Source organism: Gallinula chloropus (genome assembly GCF_964237585.1).
Source record: "Gallinula chloropus genome assembly, chromosome: 6".
Lineage (NCBI taxonomy): Eukaryota > Metazoa > Chordata > Aves > Gruiformes > Rallidae > Gallinula > Gallinula chloropus.
In genome coordinates this window covers 2,948,683-2,971,311 of record NC_140091.1, presented here as the reverse complement: position 1 = coordinate 2,971,311, position 22,629 = coordinate 2,948,683, and the positions used below count along the sequence as shown (strand labels likewise).

Here is a 22,629-nt window from a genome sequence, read left to right as displayed (position 1 = left end):
GGCTGTGCCTGCCCTCCCTGGGGTTCCTCAGCCCCCTCTGGCTGGCTCAGTTGAACCAACACAACATATTATTTTTGGTTTAAGCTAAGCCAGGCAAGGGCATGCTTAAGCCCATGAGGAGCCTTCCCAAGGCCTGTCCCTCTCCATGTGGTGTAGAGGTGGGATGTGGGAGCATCCAGCCAACTGCTCCTGACCTCATTCCATGTCACAGCCGTTCCTGCAGTGATGGTACAACCGCAGCCACAGTGATTTAGCAAATGAGTTTGGCGGGCAGATCAGTGGCGATGCAGAAGTCACTGTGGTTTCATCCTCCTGTCTGGGGGAACAGTCGGGTTTTAGAGGGAGCAGCCCACCCTGGTCTGGAGTGTTTGGTATCATCTATAACGGTGATGTGGCTGGGAGAAGTGAAAGAGAGGTGTGTCTCAGAGTTGGCTGCTCCATTTACCTGAAAAATCCCTGGAATTAAATGGAAAGAAGGTTCCACATCGGTCATGTGGTAACTGGGTAGCACAAGGTGCGTGTTAGAGGGGCTGTTGTTCAGCATGTGTTACCTGTGGGCTTGTGTAAAGACTGTGGAGATGAGCTGCACTGAAAGAAGCCAGCTGGGACCAGCTCTCCCTGAAACACTTCTCCTTGCTCCCTAGAGAAGTTTTCTTTACCTTCAGGTAATGGTGAAATGTGTTCCACCTGCTGGAACCACGGGCAGGTCTTTGGTTTGTAGTGCCTGGGGAAGAGGTCTCAGGTTTTCAGGGGGTGCTGCTGTGTTGTTTGGTCTGTGTGAAGTGTTAGTGGAACCTCCGTTGCAGACACTGGAGAGGGGTGGCAGCAGGGACAGGGAGGGGATTGTCCCTCTCTTCTCTGCCTTCCCAAGGCCCCAGCTGGAGTCCTGTGTCCAGAGCTGGGGGCCCCAGTACAAGACAGATGTGGGACTGGTGGAGAGGGGTCAGAGGAGCCACAAAGATGATCAGAGGGCTGAAGCAGCTCCCCTATGGAGGGAAGCTGAGGGAGCTGGGCTGGTTCAGCCTGGAGAAGAGAAGGCTGTGGGGGGACCTCATTGCAGCCTCCCAGTCCCTGAAGGGAGCAGAGAAACAGGAGAGGAATCTGCTTGTTAAAAGGGCAGGACAAGGGGGGTGGGGTGAAGCTGAATGAGGGAAGGTTTAGATTAGATATTAGGGGGAAGCTCTTTCCAGAGAGAGTGGTGAGGGGCTGGAACAGGCTGCCCAGAGAGGTGGTTGATGCTCCGTCCCTGGGGGTGTTCAAGGCCAGGTTGGATGGGGCCCTGGGCAACCTTGTGCAGATCCAGGCCTGGAGGTTGGTGTCCCTGCCTGTGGCAGGGGGTTGGAACTCTGTGATCCTTGGGGTCCCTCCCAACCCAGACCATGCTGTGATTCTATGAAATGCATCCCAGGGTGGCTACTTGGAGAATTTTTAACAGGCTGCCTTTGGCTGCAAAAGCACCTGAGGTGTGTGGGAGGTGAAGGTGAAGCCAACCCTCAGAAACTACATGTGGAATTCATGACCAAAATGCCATGGTCCCTTCTGTCTGTCCATGTCTTACGGCAACCGCTGCGTTCCTACCGTCAGGTGTCACTGTGTTTAACCTATGAAGCTGTACATGGCTGGCTGTCAGCCTCAATGCACGTGGTGTTCATATACATAAGGAAGAGAATTGATGGGCTGAGCTACTTTGCACTTCGTGTTGCTCGGGCTGAGAGAACATTCTCTGCTCCTTGTCCTTTGCACTCTGTGTTGCGTATGGTACTGCCAAAACCTGTATTGCAGCTCATTGGTACCCAGTGGCTGTGCAGGGAAGCGGGTGCTGTGTGTGCAGGACCAAAGGGAGGTCATTAAACTGGCATTACGCTGGGCTGGGCTGTGCTGGTTGGTTTGAAACTTTATTTTGGTGCAAGGGAAAAGCAATTAAACCTCTGGATTGTGTGTCTGGAGAATGAGAGGGGTTCTGACTTCCAGGATTCCAAATAAAGCTCAGTTACGTACGTAGCTGTGCATTTATTTTATTATTATTATCTAAATTTCAGTGTTAAAATCTGTTCCATGAGTTGCCTGTCTGTCTGTCCCAAGGAGGGCTCGTGATTGCCCTTCTCAGGGAGCGGTGATTTGTGGGGACAGGACAAAGGGCGATGGCCTCAAGTTGGAGCACAGGGAGTTCCCCACCAATCTGGGGAAGAACTTCTTCCCAGTGAGGGTGAGGGAGCCCTGGGACAGGCTGCTCAGGGGGTGTGGAGTCTCCTTCTCTGGAGATATTCCAGCCCCATCTGGACACTGACCTGTGTGGCCTGTCCTAGGGACCCTGCTTTGGCAGGGGGTTGGACTCACTGAGCTCTGGAGGTCCCTTCCAAGCCCTACAATTCTGTGAATCTGTGACTCTGTGATGTGCAGGTCGCCCATTCTGGGTAGGTGGTTTCAGGTCTCTGGATGAGCCATGGGTTTCAGTGGCATGTTGGCAGCTGGTTCTCACCCCCTCAGCACTGGAGCCCATCCTGCCAGGCTTCTGCAGTGACCCAGGGCCCAGACCCTTCATTCATTATTATGTCAGCCTGTGGTCTCCTGCACAGAAACATCTGCCCTTGAAGACACAATATTCCCCGTGAGTATTGCCAACCAAGAAATCCCGCAGCAGTTTTGTTACCAGCTTCATCCTACCTCGCAGCATACGGAGGCAGCATGTGCCCCAGCCCCCTGCACGTGGCTGGCATCAGCCCAGGGATGTCACCAGTGCTGGACCAGGGATGTCACTGGACCATGACTGGGACCTGGTGCAACCTCACCGAACGACTGCAGACCCCAGACGGGAAAAGCTGTGAGGCCCCAGCTGTGGCAGCTGCTCCAGCTCCATATCAAGCTCCTGCTGCTTTTTCTGCTGGAATGGCACTAGATGGAGCAATTGACAAAATATTGCATTTCTGCTTCCTTGGGAGGGGCTGGTGGGCCTGCTGCCCCTGGGGGATGATCCCAGGATGCTCCATCCTCCCAGCCCCAACAGGGAAAGACAAACTCTGGCACCTCTGAGCCGTTTTTACCCCCGCAGACAGGTGTGTGCTGCCAAAAGGAGACGCCTCAGTAGCACCATGGAGGGTTTCTAGGAACTGAAACGCCGTGCTGTGAGGACAGGATGGGGTGCCTGTGGCCCCACAGACCCTGAAGCGGAGCTGTTGCTGTTGTGCCTGATGCTGCCCCTGCTGCAGGAACTAAATCTGCCCTCGCTGCCAAGACGTTCATCTCATCTACCGGTAAACTCTGCTGATAGTCACTGAGCTGACACCATCCAAGCTGCTGATGGGCTGTTTTCTGGGTGATAAACTGAGAGGTGCTGATTTTCCCTGCCACCTGCATGGGTGAGACTGGGGGAGGAAGGAGAAGGAAGAATTTATTGTGTCTCATGCCCCCTGCTTCCACTCAGACCCGAGGAAGCCATCGGTCAGGGGCTGGCGCAGCATCAAGCCTCAGAGGCCCATCCCGGCACCCAGCAGTTGCCCCGCACAGGGATGCAGTGGGCAGGAGCTGGCCGCAGATGTCCAGGGAGCTGAGCCAAGGCACGTCCCCACCGCCTGGGAATGGCCAGCTAATTTAGTGTAATTAACCACAGAGGCTGTGTTCACCCGTCGTATGGGGCTCTGTGCGCACGTGAGGGTGGTCTGCCCCCCCTCACGCTTTGAATGCGGCCACAGCCACGTCTCAGAGGCAGATGGACATTTCTCTCCCTGGCTCCCCTCGTGCCCAGGTCCCCCCAGGTGAGAGCAGGGTCCTCCCTGGCACCATGGGATCAAGATACCTGGTATTTACAGTGCAATGAATGGGTTAATCTCCAACTGACACTAACCACAGCATTTAAAGTAGCCTGGACAACGTTATCAAATCACAGTGGTAATTTCATCCCCTTTCCTGCTCCATCCACCCTCCAGCCGATGCCGAGGAACCATCTGCATCCCGGGAGCCGTTTCTTCACCCCACTGGAGCCCCACAACCCCTCACACGAGACCCGTGATGGTTTTACCAGCGCAGAGGCGCAGGCGCTGAGCACAAGGCAGCCTTTTGTCCAGGCCTGCCGGATCGCGAGGCCTGTACGTTTCGCCACGGACCAGGCGGTTTCATTCCTTGCATATCTTACAGCTGATGTCAGAGCGGCTGTGGGGGTGGCCGTGGGGGGCCCCAGCTCCAGGGGAGCACAGTGTGGCTGTGTCTCTGTGTTCCCCCCCAAAAAACACGTCTGGATATTGCCTCCCTACCCCCAGTGCCCCTGGGGACGCATTGCTCCCACGCCTTGGCAGCTCACGCGCAGTGGGAGGAACGATTTGGGATCATCTGGGTTTTGGTGGGGAAGGGGGAAGCTGCCAGCTGTTTCCTTTGTGAGTTGTATCTGGTGTGGGCATTGCCACCAAACCATGTGTGGAAGACAGCTGGCTGGGGTGAGGAGGTCCATCCGGGGCACAGCTGGAGCCCAGGCACAGGCCTGGGGGGCTGGGGACTCTGTGTCCCTGGAGGTCCACGCCCCAGCACAGCCCCTGCGTGGCCGTGAGTCTGTTCACAGGTTGCTTCAAAATCAGTGTTGGTGCTGGAGCTGGAGCCTGTGGCCGTGGCTGAGATCCCCAGGCATGGGGCACAGAGCCACAGACCAGTTTGGGTTGAAGGGACCTTTAGCGCCCGTCTCATCCACCCCGCTGCCCTGGGCAGTGACAGCTTCAATCACATCAGGTTGCTCAGAGCCACATTCAACCCAAACTTGAATGTTTCCAGGCATCTGGGGTCCCCATTTCCCAGAACAGAGTTGGCTGCTGTTCCCCTGGCACCTCCCCTTCGGCACCATCACCCCCACCCCGTCCCATCCCTGTTCTGTGACACTCAGGGGGCAGCATCGCACTCAGGTGACACCAGCATCCCTGGGGTGTGCAACAGGCTCACTGACACATGGGTCACAGACAACACCTGGGTGGCAGAGGGCTTTCTCTGAAGCAGAGCCGTTAATTAGAGGGAAAACCCAGGGGACCACCTGAAGTCATCTTGTTTTCAGTTCCAGTAGATGCCAAGGACTGCACAGAGCGACGTGGTTCCCCACAACCATGGAGTGCTTCGCGTCAGACCTCAGAGACCCTGCTCCCCTCCTTGCAAAGGAAAAGGGTGCACTAGGAATGGAACGGCCATAAGGAGAGTGGAAAAATCATGTTCAGACAGGTTTGTTGTCATTCTTTCCCCTCAGAGCTGATCAGCTCCTAGATGGCCACCCCATAAAGATCATAAGATTGATTTCTTTCCTTGCTGTGACTTAATTTTCTCCATTGGATGAAGACAGCTCACACTGGGGATGTATTTTTGGCTGCCTATTTTTAGTTTGATCTGTGCTGCGATATCAGAATATATAAATGAAGGCTGGCTCTCGGGTTCTTCACGGTGCTGAGATCCCACAGATGATTTTTCTGGCTGTGCTTCCTCGCTGCAGAGCCCCAGTGCATCCCCAGCAGAACATGCCCTCTCCCTAAATAGCACTGTGGGGGGCTCGATGTCTCAAGGGGCCCACAGGCCAGAGGAGGTGGATGCTTCCCAAAGCCCCCTGGTCCTTAGCAGAAAAATCTCCCAAGTTTATGATGCTGAAGTTGTGACATTTGTCTCACTCTGGGAAGCAGCAGCAGAGGGAAATTCCTCTCTGCAGCTCTGGAGCTGCCGGAGGCGAAAAGCTCCATCACAAAGTGGTATCGTGTCTCTCTCTGCAGCTGGAGCCTGGCGGTGACGCAACGGGTGCTCACAGTGTGCTCAGTGCTCAGCACCCAGAAACACAAATCGGGGTGATTCCTGAAAAAAAACCCACCCTCACCACATCTGTGTGGTGATCTGGGGCCACAGGACCTCCCAAGGAGGGGTGAGGGGGTCACTGGTCTGGAGAAACACCTCACAAATGACTGATTTAAGGATGAGTGTGTATGTGCAGGCACCATGGGTTGTCCTTCTCCAGCCTGCTGCTTCCAGGACCACAGTTGGTCTGTCTGTCTGTCCGAGCATCCCTGCTGCCTTGCACCACGAGAGCGCCATGGCCATGGGGACAGGTGCAGGAGCAAACACGGGTAAAGGTTTAACTTGAGTTTATTTATACATAAAGGAGGTAACTGCACTTTGGGAGAGAGTTAAACAACCCAACCCCAGGTGGACAGATGTTTGTGACAGCAGAAGCGTGGAGAAAGCAAAGACAAAGGATTTTGGTGGCAAACGGAGGAGGGGGGCTGTGCCCCCTCCCAGGCAGTAAGTGTTCCTGCAGCGAGGATGGGTCTCTCAGTGGATTTGCAATATGTGGGAGGGGAAAAAAGATTGAGAGACACGTCATCGTGATGCGAATGGACCTAGGAGGAACCCAAGTAGTCTGGGATTTGCTTCTGCTTAGCAACAAAGAAAAGTCATTAGCTAACGAGGGAGATTTGCTGTTAGTGCTGGTGAGTAGGTCTGGGTTTAGGATGTCAGATTACACACCAGCTCGACTGGTGGTGGACTCCAGGTCCATCAAAGCCTATGGAGAGTATCCACTGGATCTCCCAAAGCAGCACAGCCAGGAACTGGCATTTCCCAGCACACAGCGACTTAACGACAGTTTGAAGGTGTTTGGAAGAGTGGGGCCTGTGCCCCCCCTTTGTCAGCAGCAGAGGGATTTTAGGAAAAGCCCTGCCCTGTGTATGATTTGGGGTGATACTGAACTGACCCTATGACAGGGGAGACCCTGGCAGAGGCCGGCTCCAGCAGCCAAATCACGGCACAGCTTTACAGGGGAACAGTTTGGGCATCCAAAAGTTGAGCACGAGGGAAAGCAGAGAGCAGATGTTGGCACAACCAGCATCTGTCAGCAGAGTCACTCCTCAGAACTCTGGAGCAATGTTAATGGATCTGCTGTGATCTTCTCGTACCGTGCTCGGGACAACCTGAGCCGCCCCAGCAGCGCCTGTGCTGACGCACGGTGCGTGTCAATGGGCTGTGCTTCCCCGTTAGCTCAAACTTAATTAGAAAAAAATAAGAGCCATATGGTAATTCCAAATAGAGGCAAAACAATGTCTGCGTGTTTGGGTCTGGTGTGCTCAAATATTTTCCTAAAGCATTAATTTTTAATTCTTACATCAGACCCACATAAGCAAATATAAATAGGATTTTATACTTTACATAATCCACCCAGCTTGTGTTTGTTGTGACATGTATGGAATAATCACTGCCTGTCACTGCGCACAGAAGAGCCAGTAATAAATATTAGGACACAAACTTACAAGTTAAATGAGATGCAGTTAAGTAGTTGATTAAAAGGACAGCCATAATCTAAGGGTACAAAGGACTAAGTATTGCTTTTCTACTCTGCTTTCCTCCTCGTTTCAGCCGCTCGCCTGCCAAATGTATACCGGGAGAAGCACCTAGGAAAGCCTGGAGTCAGCTGGGGTGATGCTCATAGGCTGGGGGTGAACGGGCTTACGGTGAACGTGTGCAGGTAGCAGACAGGGCTCCTACAGATGGAAACCCACGGTACTGCAGCGGGCCCGGGAGGAGCTGGTCACTCCCTGCTCCCCATCCCGGTTTCTTCTCCCCACTCACCCGGTCACACAGAGAGGGATGGGCTCTGCTCGGCGTGGGCTCGCAGGAGCGCTGCGATGTCACCGTGGGCAGCGCGCTGGGCCAGCGACAGGGCCGAGTTACCGCCCTGCGGAGAGGGAAGATGTTACTGCCCAAAATGTTGCATCTTGCCCTGGCCACCCCCATAGCGAGCCCGGCCCCATCCTGAACCACCTCCACGTCCTGGCCCCATCACCGCTAAGGGAGCCTGCCAGCTCTGTGTTTCCCTCCAGCAAGCAGTTTGCCAGGGTAGTTTGCACCCAGCTATTTACCCCCAAAACCTCCCTCCCTGCAGATACCTGCCACTTCCCCACACACACAAGCCCACAGGGGAGATTAATTCCACTGGCAGCTGTGCTGCTGCCAGCTGCCAACCTCCTTTCAGGGGCTCAAGTCCAGCCTTGCCCCTGAAAGGAGGCTGTGGTGAGCTGGGGTCAGCCCCTTCTCACAGATAAGTACCAATAAGACAAGAGGGAATGGCTGTGAGTTGGGCCGGGGAGGTTCAGCTTAGAAATGAGGAGAAATTTCTTCTCCAGAAGAGCAGTTGGGTGTTGGAATGGGCTGCCCAGGGAGGTGGTGGGGTCACCGTCCCTGGGGGTGCTCAAGGAAAGGTTGGATGAGGTGCTCAGGGATGTGGGTTAGTGAGTGACAAAGGTGGTAGGGGGACAGTTGGGCGAGATGATGTTTGAGGTCTTTTCCAACCTTAATGATTCCATGACAAGGTACCCTCCTAACAGCATTCCTCTGATTAGACAGTGACCCAAACTTGTATTTCTTCACTTAAAACCCCACCACTTAGGGATGGCTGCCTCTGAAGCTCTCCCTGCCTGGTGCACATGAGGTTGAGTATGGGACTGAGTGCGACGCCAGAGCCTCACCTTGTCCGTCAGTGCGACCTGGCAGCCAGGCTGGGCCAAGAGCAGCCTGACGATGTCGGCGTTGCCCTGCCGACAGGCCACCATCAGGGCCGTGGTCCCCTCCTCGTCCTGCAGGTTGACATCGGCCTGGCAGGCAAGCAGGGCTCGCACCATGTCGTCCCGCTCGTGGCTGACCCCCAGCATCAGGGCGGTCTGGCCTCCCTGCAACCACAGAGGGAAAGGCTGAACACCCCTCACCCTCCAGCCTCCTACAGCCTGCTCGTGCAGGCTGCCCAACAGAGCAGTATTAACCAGTGTTACCAGTGCATGCGTGCCATGAGATTGCCCATCATTAACACATGGTACCTATATCACAATGATTTGTATTACTAATGCATCTTGCATACTATTAACCAACCGAGGGGCTCTTCACCAGGCATTGCAAGAGGGGGCTCCTCTCTTGCACCGCAGCCCTGCAAGCCAGAGGGTCTTTGGAGCAGCATGGCCAAACCGCCCAACTCCCAGCTGCCCCCAAAGGTAGATCCCCTGACCCCTCCTGGGCAGTTCAACCTAAGTCATGACCAACTTTTGCAGCTGTTTGGAAGAAGGGCTGGATGAGGGCACTGCCATCTCTGGGACCATAATATGCGAGACGATGGACAATGTCTCACCAGTAAGATCCCATACCCTGGGGTCCACCTCCTATCACTTCTTCAGACACAATTTTTAGCTAACACAAATTGGTTTACAACATTTTCAGCCTTCCTTTTGTCTCTTCATTTGGTCCATTTCTGCAGCTCTTTGCAGGGAGCTGGTGGGTGGCCACACTGCAATTTAGCTGAGGTTGCTTTTGTAACTCTTGCGAAATGGCAACCCCAACCCAATGTCTCCTCCTGAGTCTAAGTGTAAGGAACCCAAATTATACATCTCCCCCAGTCCAAGTTCTCTATGGGGACATGACGATGCCACAGCTTGATCTGACATCACAGTGACAGCCATAAATAGGAGGCTACAAGCTCAGGAGGAGTCACTTTTAGGATGCCTTCACCAAAGAAATACCCAGTGCAGTCTGGCTGCTCTCTGCCCATGCCGATCCCACGCTCGCTTTGCAAAGAACCAGCAGGAATACAGGGACACACCTGGGCAGCTCGCAGGTTGACATCCCCCTCCTTCAGCAGCTTCATCACCACGTCCATGTCCTCTCCAGTCTCAGCAGCTGCCAGCGGGGTGAGCATCACCGCTGTGTAGCCAGCGCGGTTCTGCAGGTCCAGGCGGCACACGCCTGGCGGGCCGTGCATGGTGCAAGGGAAGGATTCAGCCCAAGATGGATCAGGTGGAAGGGGGGGGTGAGAAAACAGAATGCAAATAGAGAAGATTATTATTATTATTATTATTATTATTATTATTATTATTATTATTATTATTATTATTATTATTATTATTATTATTATTATTATTATTATTATTATTATTATTATTATTCAGCACCTCACACTCCCAGGAACATGAGCTTCCATAATTTATCTGCGTTGGGTATCTTGTGAGCACTGCATTAAAGGATATTTGGTGCTACACGTTGCTACAGTTAATTACAATTGCTGAGGTCAACTCAATTAACTTTGAAGACCATAACAACAACAAAAGAAAGGGGGGACAGTTACTGCTTTGGGTATGTGCCAGTTGTGGAGCTGTGTGGGGGCTGTTTGCTTTGACTCTGGCAGTAAGGGCACAGTTGAAAGACGACCCTCACCCAACGGGCAGTGTAAATCCATCCTGGCCCTACTTCACTCTCTTTTCACCTCAAAGAGTCCCTTTCCAGCTCCACCACAAGGAACTAACTGAGTCCAACATGCAAGGGCTGGGGTCCAGCCTTGCCCCGGGAACCAGGCCACCTCAGGAGCTGCCCTGGCTCCCTGCATGACTACAGCAACAATCGGGTTATAGATGTGTATGATAATCTGCCATTTCCCTAACACTTAACAGATTGTCTGGCCCATGAGGAGAGGCCAAAGTGCCTTTGTTCTCGCTGAGCACACACACATTTTTCCCCTATACAAGCTCAGCTGAGATGTTTCTTTCTTTGTGACACGAGCTGAGAAAGTTCAATAGTTTCTAACTGAGTTTCCTGCAGTGCTCTGGGGTTTGTTACATTCTCAGGGGTCGGATCCTGCAGCTCCAAGCCATCACGTGGCACTTGCTGCTACAAGAGGCTAGAGGAGCCACCCTGTCCCACCCAGAGCAGGGCATGAGGGATACCCCTTACCCATCAGGACCTTGAGACCTCTCCAAAATCAAACTGCAAAGTCCTCAAGATGTGTTAGTCACTTAATGTCACTGATGCGTCTCAGTCGGGACCTCCACCCATGTCCATGGCACCAGGGCTGAGCTATGGCAAAGGATGCTGGCCTTCAGGTCAACTGCATCTCTGGGGTGGACCCTGTCCCCACGCTTGTCACATCTAGTCCCATTTCCTTTTGCTCCTGACTGAACTCCCTGGGAGGACCCTGGACCTCAATTACTTTCTTCCACATCTGGGACTGTTGCTTGATCCCCGTTACCTGGCTCTGCCTGCCATGGTCATCTCATATGGGATGTCCCATTGGCAAGAGCAACCTAAAGTAACTTCCATACCCACACCCACCAAAAGCTATGGCTGAGTAGGAAAGTTAAGACATATTACAGGGATGTTGGAACAGAAGTCTAAGGGACATTGTGTATCACTCAATATACTCCCTAGCTCCTCATTAAAATTTTTCTACATAAACTTATCCAGGTCTGTCTTAAAAAGAAGTAGGTTACTGGCCTCCAGGCCTCTGAACAGAACTTTGTTCCAGTATCTCTCTGCTACAGTTAGGCAACTTCAATCATAGAATAAAATAGAGTAGAGTAGCTGTTCCTACCTGTGTCCAGCAGAAGCTTTGCAATTGGGAAGTTGGAGTGGGAAATGCTGTAGTGAAGAGCCGTGTTGCCGTTCCTGTCGGCCAGGTTCACCACCATTGCCAGGAGCTGGGGCTGGATGGCCTCCAGCGCCTTGAGATACGCTGCGACCACCTCTGGGCTGGAAGACTTGTGGCTTGACACCCGGAACCACTCCTGGCAGACGGTGCTCAGGTCCTGCCGCTGCAAACACCAAAGGCTCACTGTTACTCCTGGGTCGTCACCCTGCAAACCAGCTGCTGCCCCGGCTCCTCGCCCCACACCACTTTGCCCTGTGCTCTGGCATCGCTCAGCTGCTCTTTAGCATGTGGTTTTGGGATTACTGCTATAACTTAAGGGAGAAAGGCATTTCCTGTGGTAGCTTGAATGAGTAAGCAGAGAAAGCCTTCATCTTTTTCTTTTTTCCAACTCCCCCTCCCCCTCCTTTTCCTTTCTTTTTGGCTGTTCTAAGCCTGACTCTGAAGGCCTCATTCCCCCCCCCCCCCCCCCCCCCCCAAAGCTGTCTGGAAGGCACTGCCTGTGATGCACCCTCAGGATCATCTTATCCACTGGACATAACCAAGGGCAGAACCGCATCTGAAAAGGTATCGCAAATTATCTGTACCAGATGCTTGTTGCTTGTGGTCCTGATTTCTGAGAGGTGCTTGCTGAGTAGCTGGCAGCTGGCAAGGAAATCTTCTGATGGTTCACATCTAGAGGGAAAATACTCCTGTAAATCCACCATGAGACAGAACTTGCAGGAGGCACTGGAACAGGAAGGGGATCGTGCAGCTTAGGTCAGAGTACGTTCAACACTTACTCAAGTGTTTGACTTTACCAGCACAAGTTGTTCCATTCACTTAACATGGATTTTTTTAGGTACAAAGTTAAGCACTTAAATAAGTGTTTAAGTCCCAAGTCCCAGATCTGTATGGTCAACTTCAGCTGTTATGAGATGCCTTAAAGTGTGTGTGTGGGACCTTATGCCTAACTCTGCAAAGAACTTTACTTGCAAGAGGAGAAATGAGCTAATTCTAACCAAGTATGACTCACTCTGCCTTTTCCACGGTCGAGCATGGGGCCTGAATCAATCCTCATTAGGTTCTGTAGTAACTCAGAAAATATTCACTCTGTAAAGCCTTTTCCCGAGGCTGGTGGCTACGTTTCCACCAAGCAGATGAAGCCCCAAGCCCAGCACTGTAGGAGCGACTGAACACAGTGCCATGCGTTCTGTGCCTACAGAAACGTGATGGAAACATGACCAGGGCCTGGTTTTGTGGTTACCTGTCAGCTTTGAGCTGTGTGCAAGGTGCTGCTCCAGCCGATGGCTCCTGCGGGTTGTCATCGTCACGGCTCTCCTGCGAGGAGGTCCCTGCCAAAGCCCCCTGGCTTTCACCTCCGGCTTTCTCCTGCACAGGCTCCAAATCCTCGGCTCTTCTCTCCGTCTCGCTCTCCACGTCCCCCTCTGATGGGCTGTCTTCACAACTCGTGTCTTCACTTGAAGTCGTTTCGTAGCTATTTGAGGACACCACACGTTACTCACTCCTTCCCCAGCCGCAACCACAGGGCCTGACTAAGACTCACGAAGACACCCGCTGACTCCACGGGGCCGCGGATGAAGCCCAGAGTGATGCATGAGTTAGAAGGTTAGAGCCACAGCCAACTTTGGGGTTAGTCTTTGTTTTGGTTTTGGCTTAAGCCAGCAGGAGTGTGATAGAAGCAGTTAATGAGCAGCAGGCAAGGTTACTTCAGGGACAACTCGCGTGGTTCGGAGGGATGTCCATCACACAAGGCCCAGCATGGCCAGGCAAGAGCTGATGGGGAGTTGTGAGACACACAGACCCTGTGGCAAGGTGGGACAGGCAGCATGTTGGCAACCTTGAGGACTGCTAGACAATAAAACTGTGTTTGCAGCTCCAGGCCAGGCCAGAGTCCACCATTAGAGCAGCTATGCTAGAGAGCCGGTTGTCCGAGGGTATTAATAACTATAACATCTTCCCTGAGACACAAAAATCTCACTCCAAGGGATCCCAGAACTTTTCTCAAACTAGATGAGATTCCTCTACTTGGTACAAGTTGCACCCATTTCAATGACTACTGGTAGAAGAAGCTTTACCCAACAAGCATGAGGAACACACAATGAACCCAACAGCAGCCATCAAGCTGGAACATCACAGAAGCATTAAGTCAGCAGAAACCAGCATCCAAACCTGTTCACAAAGAGGTTTGCACAGCAAAGGGACAGGGAAACATGTCCTGCTCTCTTTATGCTGGCACACATACAGTAGAAGATGTGCCAGTGCTGCTCTTAGAGATGCATCTACAGCTCATGTTGTATCTAGTTACCTCAAAGGCCAAAGACTGTACACAAGGAACCCGGTGTTGGAGCACAACATGAAATACAAGTCTCCTTCACCCCCAGATAATTCCTTATTTACTGCAATAGTCTTCTCTCAGTCCCTGAACCAACTTCTGTTGGCTGTCGCTGGAACGTGGAGGCAGGTTAGCGGCAGTGTGCCCACCCAGGCAATGCTGACCCCCTCCAAAACCCACCAACGTTAGTGGGAACCTTCCCATGGACCCAGCTGGGTTTTGGGTGAAGCCCCAAAAGATGGGTGTGCAGAGAGTGTCAGTCCCTAGGGCGTCCCTCACTGCATTGAAAACACCAACATCTTTACTACAGGGTTACTTACAGGTTATCAGTACTGGATTAAAGAAGGGAGAAAAGAAGTTCCATTTCAAATGGCCTTTTAATCAAGAGGTTTGGATGGGAAAAGGGGTGGGGGGAAGAATGACTTCTTCAGCGATACAGAGGACACCACATGTTAAAAGGCAGTTTTATCTTCTGAACGGATGCTTACCCACCATTTACCCCAACAAACTGGAGATTCTTTTTGGTCCCATTGCCTCCTGCATGGAAACCACAACCTTTCTTTTTCATGATAGACTTAAGACTTGTGGATGGAGAGATTTCTAGCAAAATACAAAATAACAGATTAATTAAGCAGATGTGTCATAACTATGAACAATTATGCCCAACCTCTAGCAACACACCACAAATCATAAACGTTCACATCTCAGAAGATGCTTTTTAATGTCTTCCAAAACTACCAATGCACCTGGCCACAACCTGAACCTGCCCTGCCACATCTCAAACACCTCCAAGTGACTGGGAATATAGAGACTGGGAATTACATACGTGTCCTATGAATATAAGTAGGATTTACTTCTGTAATAATGGGGTTTGGGGGGGGGGGGGTGGGTAGGCTTTTTTTTCAGTACTAATGCATGGGAAATGTCCTATATAAATCTCCTATAATATTACATGGATGATTCTTTCCATCAGAGCTTGAACAGTCTCACACATATTGCTTACAAGTTAACAGGTCACTTATCTATTTGCAAGCCCCCCTCTGACAGTGACCAGGCAGCCTTCAGTTTTGGATTCTTCATATCACCTAAAACTCTTTCAGGAGAACAGCTGTGAGTGGGGACAGGTCTTTTCCCTGCCTAGTTGCTCAGTTAGCTTGAATTGGGTTTGGTTCTGGTGAACTTCATGCTGATTTCCCCCAGAAGGCCATGCGTCCCACATCCTTGTAAATTGAGATTGCCCAACCCAATTAAGAAAACCAGTTATTTGATAGAATAGCCACAAATACAGTGGCTTTTGGAAGCTGATCCTGCATGAGCAGAGCTTTATCAGCTCCTACATGGGTTTGCTTTTTCTATTAAAGATCACATAGCTTATGAGGGGCAGAGATTTGTCTTTCTCATACACATTTAGGAGGGGTTACTTCTGATCTGACTGATACTAATTACACTGCTGAGCTCCACTGCATCACCCCTGCTCAACACTTGAATAAATGGGAAGAGCTTCAGCCCAGACACGTTGAACCCCAGGCTGGTATTATTTACCCAACTGTTGATAGTGTGTGTTCGAGTTCTCCGTATCTGCAGGCCCTTGAGTAGAGTAGGCAGACAGCAACGAGTTTAAGGAATTAACTAATTGGTTCTGGATGGAGCTGAGCTTGGAGGCTGGCTGCTTAATAGCGCTCGCTAACTCGGGGTAGCCGTGCTCCAAACACAGCCACTGCTCCTGCAAAAGCTCCTGGATTTTTTTTACATATTGGCCAATGGGGTCAACAGCAGGGAGGTCCTCGTGCTCAGGAGGACTTTCCTCTTCCAGCCCATCTCGAGGTTTATCTTCACCAAAGCCTGCCTTGTCTTCTCCAGCGTTTGAGCTGCTTCTTGCTCCTCGATAGCTTTCTGCAGTCACCCCGTGAGCGGCGAGACTCTGGGTGTCACAGTTATTTCTGTGATTTTGATTGTCATCACTGAGGGGCTCATCGATCTTCAGCTGGGTGAAGCAGGGTGCACCAAGGCCTGCATCAGGGTCAGCTTCACCAAAATGTCCGGTGCGAGCGTCTGACAGTCCCTGATCTCTCTGAGCACCCAGTTCCATCACCTGCACGTTCATGTTATCTGCCCTGTGCATGCTGCATCCTATGGATTTGGTGGAGACTGGGATATTTACGTTGATGCCTTTATCATGGGCTTGCCTGGTTACCTGTGAGATGTCGGTGTTCACCGCAGCATCGTAGCACTGCAGAGCCCCGCTGCTCCGCCTGGACGGCGCCTTGGCCTCTGCGGTGCTTTCCCGGCACAGCCTCTCTTCCAGCTGAGCTTTGGAGCTGGCCAGTAACTTAATGCTTTTCTCCTTCTCCTTGATCTCATGATCCTGCCGCTCCAGCACCACCCTGATCTGCTCAAGTTCTGCTTTCTTCTTGCTCAGCTGCTCCTCCAGAGCAACAATCTGCTGCTTCAGCGCAGAGACCCCGCCAGGCTCTGCAGCATCCTGAGGCTGAGGACCACAGCTCTCCTGGTTCTCTCCAGCCTGGACACTCCCATCCTCAGTTTTCTTCAGCACCTTCGGCGCTATTTCACTCACACTTAACTCCCTTTCCCCAGGGTTCACAGTCTCCTCTGCGATCTGGAGGGCAGCCAGTGCTGCTGGTTCACTCCTGGCCAAGGTGGCGCAACTGTTGGCATCGGTAGCATCGCCCTCCTCACCTCCGCTCTCCATCACCACCTGCAGCTGCGATGCTGTGGGATGCTGGCTCTGCCACAGCGGCTGCATCTGAACCAGCCCTGCGCTGCTTCCATCGGGATGCTCCTTCTGCCCCAAGGAGACCTCTTGCTCCAAGCTCCTCTCACCAGGCAGCTTTAACACGATGCCATCAGAGCCAGGCGAGTGCAGCATGGGGCGAAATGTGCTTTCAGACCTGCTCTGGTCATGGCAGTGCTGGGGAGGTGACCAGAGAGGTGAGGGCACCCGACCGTCTCCTGGTGGGGGCTGGCTGGGCAGCAGTGCAGCGGGCATGCTGGAGGCTCGCAGGAGCTGCGGCCGCCCCCGGAGATCCCCCTCCTGCCATCCCAGCTCCGCCTGCCGCCGTGTCTCTGCCAGAAGGGCTTTTCTCCGGTAACTCGGCTCATCGGACACGGGTAAGGGTGTCTCGTTGGGCAGGAGGGGGCGGGGGGTCTCCTCCACCCCCAGCGATGCCTTCCGATGGGGGAAGGAGCAGGTCGCCGTCCAGCTCTTGCTGGGGGCAGATGTGCACCCACGGGAGCCGTTCTCAGGCAGGCTGAAGTTTCGGGGCAGGGTGCTGAATTTCGGCTGCTTGGCTTTCCGGTGGATGTGAACCCTTCGGATGGTGTTCCCTTTCTCGATGTCATCGACATACTTCAGGAAGTCCAGGTCCAAGTGAAAGCCATATGGCGTCTCCACAGAGTAGGGGAGGCTGCGGGGCTGCTCCCTTTCCCCATCGGGTTTGGGTGGCTGGCTGTCTGCTGAAACAACCCAAGAGAAAAAAAGAGGCTTGAGTTTCAAAGACAACAAAAACATTAACCACAAACGTTACTGCTTTTGTCATCTCCGTTTCAGGCAGGTGGGGGCTGCAGTTTGTCATCACAGAAGCTCGTGGTGAAGCTGTGCAGGGAGGCAGCAACACATGCAAAGGTTTGATCTGGTGTTCCAGAGGTGAATCAGGTAATTGTTACGCTGAGGAAGCCAAAAATTCGCTGAAATCATGGCTCTAATTGGCAATTAAGCAAACAGCAGGTTTTGCAGGCAGAGCTACGTGTCTGTGTATGTATAAAAAGCTGGCCCACGTACACTAAATCCAGCTCAACACCAGAAGGTGGAACCCATCTGTGACAATTACATTTGTCAAGGCTTTTGGTTTGATTTTAACTTTCCAGTGGCAGCACGAAGCGCCATGCATGCGAAGCAGGAGAATCACTGCATCCTTTCATCTGCAAACGCCAGGTCACAAATTACTCCTTGAAAATGATGAGCACAGCAACGGGCAGAGGCCAGACACAGCCAGTGCCAGCCCGGGCTGCTTCACAGCGCCGCATCCATGCGAAACACGTGCCTCCCAAGGTGACCGGCTGCGCGGTACCGAGCATGGCTTTTAATTGAGGAGCGTCGCCACCGAACGCGTGACTGTGTTTGCCCACCCATCCATCACAGGCAAAAGGCACAGCTCCATCAGCACAGCCTGAGAGTCCTAGTTTAATACAACTTCATATGGTCAGATCCAGCCTGCAAAAATTAACAGCCCCCCCGCCCCCAAATTTCAGCCTTCAGGGTCTAAATAGTTTAACTCCTGCATTGGTGCTCGTTTTCAGGGCGGCAAGTCCCTGAAATCACTGTGGTTTGGGAGCTGCTTTGCACCTCTGAACAAACAAGCCATGCTCTGTGAGGATGAGGAGGAGCAGCTCGACCAGGAGAAACCAGGTTTCACAGCTGCTCCCTCTGTCTCCATCCTGGTGCAGCAGCTGCGTGGGGACTGGGAGAATTTGGCAGGGTTTTCAGTGCCATTTGTCACAGAGCATCACGGAGATGCAGCTACCACCTTTGTGATGGGAAGCAGCACATGGAAGTCAGAGGAATGATAGAGACAAAACATCACGTAGGGTAATACAGCTCAAGAGCAAAGCCTGGCCAGTGGGAGCAGAGCAGATCTGTCCTGCCTGGAAAGGACAGGAGGACACATATGAGCTGGACTGACAGCTGTGGCCATATTTGTGCTGTGGTTTAGCAAGTCTGTAATGAATGATGCATTTTTCATCTCCTGGCCCCACTGCGTATCTATACAGAAAACAGGTCATTTACAGCATTTCTGGCAGGGAAATTACTTCAGGGGTTGGTTGGGTTTGGTTTTTTTTCAAGAAACAATGAGCAAACAAACATCCCATAGTCTCCATACCATCTGTCTTCTCCATGGTGTGGGCTAATCAGGCTGTCAGTTACACATCCTCTGACAAGCTAGGGCAGACGAGTCGCTTCACCCTTGAAAAAAAGAAACAGATATTAAAATAAGAAAAGAAATTTAAAAAAACCTCCAACAAAAAACCAACTCAATCTTCTGAACTTAACCTCTCCTTTAAGCCCCACACCTCTTCCCAGGACTTTCCTCCTCTTTCCCATATCCTGCAGCCTGACCAGGTCCACCATGCACGTTCAAGCTGCTGCAATCAACAGCTCGTTTTCCAGTGGCAACAACTCCAGAGACACATCCCAGGTAGTCCTTTCTTATAAAACATCCCCTGGATGACAGACAGATTTGACTGCAAATGAGGAAAGACAGACATTTAGGATAATTACTGTTGGGCCTGAGCTAGATGGCACAAGGACTCTTCATTGACTCCTGTAAGCTGGGTACATGCAGCAGGACACACCAGCTCTGAAATCAGCAGGGGATAGAAGGGATCAAAGCTGCACATGGGAATGGCTGGTTTGTTGCTCCTTTTTTTAATGCATAATAACCACAGATTCAAAATTACTGCCAAATCTTATTAAATGAAAGCCATTATTTCAGAGCATGTCCATAATGAGACAAGGAACCTTCAGGAAACTGCACCAAGACACAATTTGCTCCCATATCAGGGAAGACCTTCGACCAGAGATCTACCCCAGCTACATCTTGAACTTCACAACCAGCCTGGTCTCTATTGCCCTCCAGCTCTTTCCAATCATGTGGACACAGGTTAGCCTCTCCTAGAGTGCAAGAGGAGATGAAGGCTGGGAACAACCAAGGAAAGTCCTGGGTGAAGCTTCTCTCCTCTGTGCCCTTTAGAAAAACACAAGGAGTAGACAGCCAAGGGCAAAGGAGGCTGAGGCAGCTGGACATCACAGTATAAGGCTTCCTGACCTGCATGAGAAGGGCAACACTGCACAGTGAGAAGGTCTGTCTTTTAATTCCTGCTCCTGGGGGAAAATTGTGGGTTCCTTGGTGAGTAATTTCTTGTTTGGGGTTTTCCTTTAAGCACCTAACCTCGTTTCTGGTCACACAGCAGCTTAAAAGCCCATCCCTACTTCTCCAGTGCAACCCTGAGCTCTGTAAGACTTTCAAGGGTAGGACCAAGGCACACAGAGCCTATGTCAATCAGCCCCAGGCAGCTGAGGACATGGTCAGGACTATTTATTGCAGAATCCAGCTCACATTCATCTCGATCAAACAACCAGAGTCTGAAATCCTTTTCTGCTTATGTTACTGTGCCTAAGTGAGGATTTTAGCACTTGACCACACTTCCAGAGCTCCCTGTCAAGGGGCTCCAGCCAACCCTTACCCCTTGCTGTGCCTGGCCCTGTACTTATCCAGCACCCTGTACTTATCCAGTCTTTCCACTTATTTTCTCTTCTGCAGCATCCACCAGCAGAACTGCTTTTTGAGACCCCTGTCCCATTCACCATCTCAGCAGAAGTTCTGTCCTGTTGGTCTTCAGTACCAGTAAGGATTATAGAGTATAGAGGTGCTGCTGTTATTTTCCCTGGGCAGCACTGAGATGATGTGGCTTAACTGCAAGACCAACAGGAAAACAAAGCCAAGTCCTGCTGTGTTGTTATCACAGGACTGACACTTTGAAAGATCAAACCCGTTTAAAGGAACAATTAGTTCTGTCATCCTGATAGATAAGTTTATTGTCAATTTAGTGCCCTGATGGGAAGTTTGGAGGATTCCAACATCAAAACTCTCAAAAGCACCTCCAGGTTTGGTACCTCTTGATACTCATGAAGCACTGTGGACAGCAGTGCTGATGCCCTCCCCCAATACCAAATGAGCTTCTAAAACACCTTGAGCAGCCTCCTGCTGAGCTCTACAGTTAACTGCACCTCTCCTATAAAGGGCAATTTCTTCTGTCTCCCCCTGCCAACAAAAGGGATGTGCCAAAACAAACCCTAATGTCTTCCTCAACATTTTTTGTAAATTTTCCAATTACAGGTAATTACAGAGCACTTACAGATCCCAGCTACAGTCCAACCAGCAACACTTCACTCTTTCAGGTAATTTACTTAGAGGAGTAGGGGGGAAAGCAGTAAATAAGATGCTTTCTAATATCTAGATAATTAAATCTAATCAGTTCATTTATGAGCTGACTGGGTCCCAACTCTGCAACTGAAACTGATAATATGACTTTTCTCTTTTGACCAATCTACTACAAAATTGCCTCATAAAAGGATGCTGAATGTACCCTACCAGCTTGCTGATGTCCCCCCAGGGCTGCTCAGGCACGGGGCAGATGGCTAGGAGCCAAAGCCATGGCTCCTTGGACCCCACAGGTGCTCTCCAATGCCTCTCCCTAATAAAAATGAGATTAAAAAATGAAACGATCTGCTAGAAGAAGCATACCCAGGGTCCAGCCCAAAATTTGGGGGAGGGCAGTACTTTAGATGAGGTCTCCATCCTCCTCATACCTGACCCTCTGTCGGGTTCTGTATTTGCTGAGCTTTCCTCTATTGAATGAGTCTGAAGAACACTTATTTCCTCTCCAGGCAGGTGACACCACCACGTGTGTAGCATCACTGATTTTTACCTTTACTACTCAGGAAGGCTGGGGGGAGGATTAATCCAGATTTGAATTACATTGCTTTTCTCAAGGCAGGAATAAATATATACAGAGATGGAAATTAAGCAGCCAAATATGTGATAAGGCAACATTGCAAAGTGAAATGGCTTTATTCCCTGGGGCAGCCCATTTGCAGGGACACTATACTGTCTTTTTAACTAGCCCTGTCTCAAAGACTTGCTCTTTACAGGCACATTTAACCCCTCTTTGACTCTGTCCCTCTTGCCAGGCAACACAAGCGCCCGCCCGCTCTCCCATCCACCCCAGCCAGCAGAAAGAAGAGCAACATTACACCCCAGAAGATTTAAAGAACAAATTAACTCAACCACAAAGACAAATATAGATGAATTCCATTCTCCCAGAGCATCCTGCTAGTAATTCTAAATTGGAAACATTTAACCCTGTGCCTATAAATAAGAAGATAATTCATCCCTGCTGAGCAGCACATTAGCACAGTCTCATTAGCTATAACACAAGGTTTGTTGAGCTCTGCCTGTCGTGTTCTCCTGCACTGCAGCAATGGCTTTAGCACTTCACAGTGAAAGGAAAAAACTACCGTTAGGAAAAGCATCTCATCGTGTTACCTTCTCATGCTCCCACCCACAAGCCCAGCGGGGAGCAGAAGTGCTTGTCTTCCTCAAAAGCATCTTTTCCTGTGCTGAAAGCCAGCAGCGAAGGGTTCCCAGACGCAAAGGTGCCTTTTCCAGGTGTTAAAAAAGTTGGTCAGCTGAGCAGTGACCTTGCTCAGAAAGCAAATACAAGTTTAAACCAAGAAGCACAAAAGAGGGATTAATTTTCCAGTAAAGCAGCCCATCGCTCTCCTCTGACCTTTCTGAGGACAGTTCACGCCCACTCTAGAGAAGTCCTCACTTTTCACAGCGCAGTTATCTTTCCCATAAAACACAAACCACTAAGTGCTGCTTGGGCTCTCACCAGGCTGCCTCCCTTATCAGGAAAGATTCTTGAAAAGACAGTCAATTATTAACGACAGGGCTCCTATTATACCTGATGCTGCAGGCTGCAGCCGGAGCTCGCCCTCCGCATGCTGCACCTCCCAGCAGAACGCATTAGTTATTCTGCTGAGCACCTCTCCCGCGGCAACGCAAGCGGCTGCTGCCTTTAAGCAGCAGCATCTTTAGGAGAAGCTGCAGAAGGTCTCGATGTCTGTAATTAATCCTGCCCAAGTCCCGTTCCCATGCGTGGAGCAGAAACAGCCCCTTGGCCCTTCACCCTTCTTCCTGCTGCTCCGGCCCCTCATGTCGCGTCCATCCCATCCGCCGTCCCCAGGAGATGCGGCGCAGGACGGGGGTGACGGTGGGAACGCGGCTGTGCGTAACCGCGGCGAAGGCGGAGG

The 22,629-nt window shown here is 51.5% G+C and overlaps 1 protein-coding gene across 1 annotated transcript; it reads right to left on the bottom strand.

Moving 5' to 3' along the window:
- Positions 1-7,576: 7,576 nt before the first annotated feature.
- KANK4 (KN motif and ankyrin repeat domains 4) lies at positions 7,577-18,650 on the bottom strand (the record flags this gene model as incomplete). The annotated part of the gene is made up of 9 exons (XM_084266077.1): positions 7,577-7,678; positions 8,469-8,669; positions 9,587-9,729; positions 11,348-11,567; positions 11,989-12,076; positions 12,648-12,878; positions 14,225-14,336; positions 15,279-17,210; positions 18,635-18,650. The coding sequence occupies 9 exons, from the start codon at positions 18,648-18,650 to the stop codon at positions 7,577-7,579; spliced, it is 3,045 nt and encodes a 1,014-aa protein (XP_084122203.1).
- Between the last annotated feature and the right edge of the window lie 3,979 nt (positions 18,651-22,629).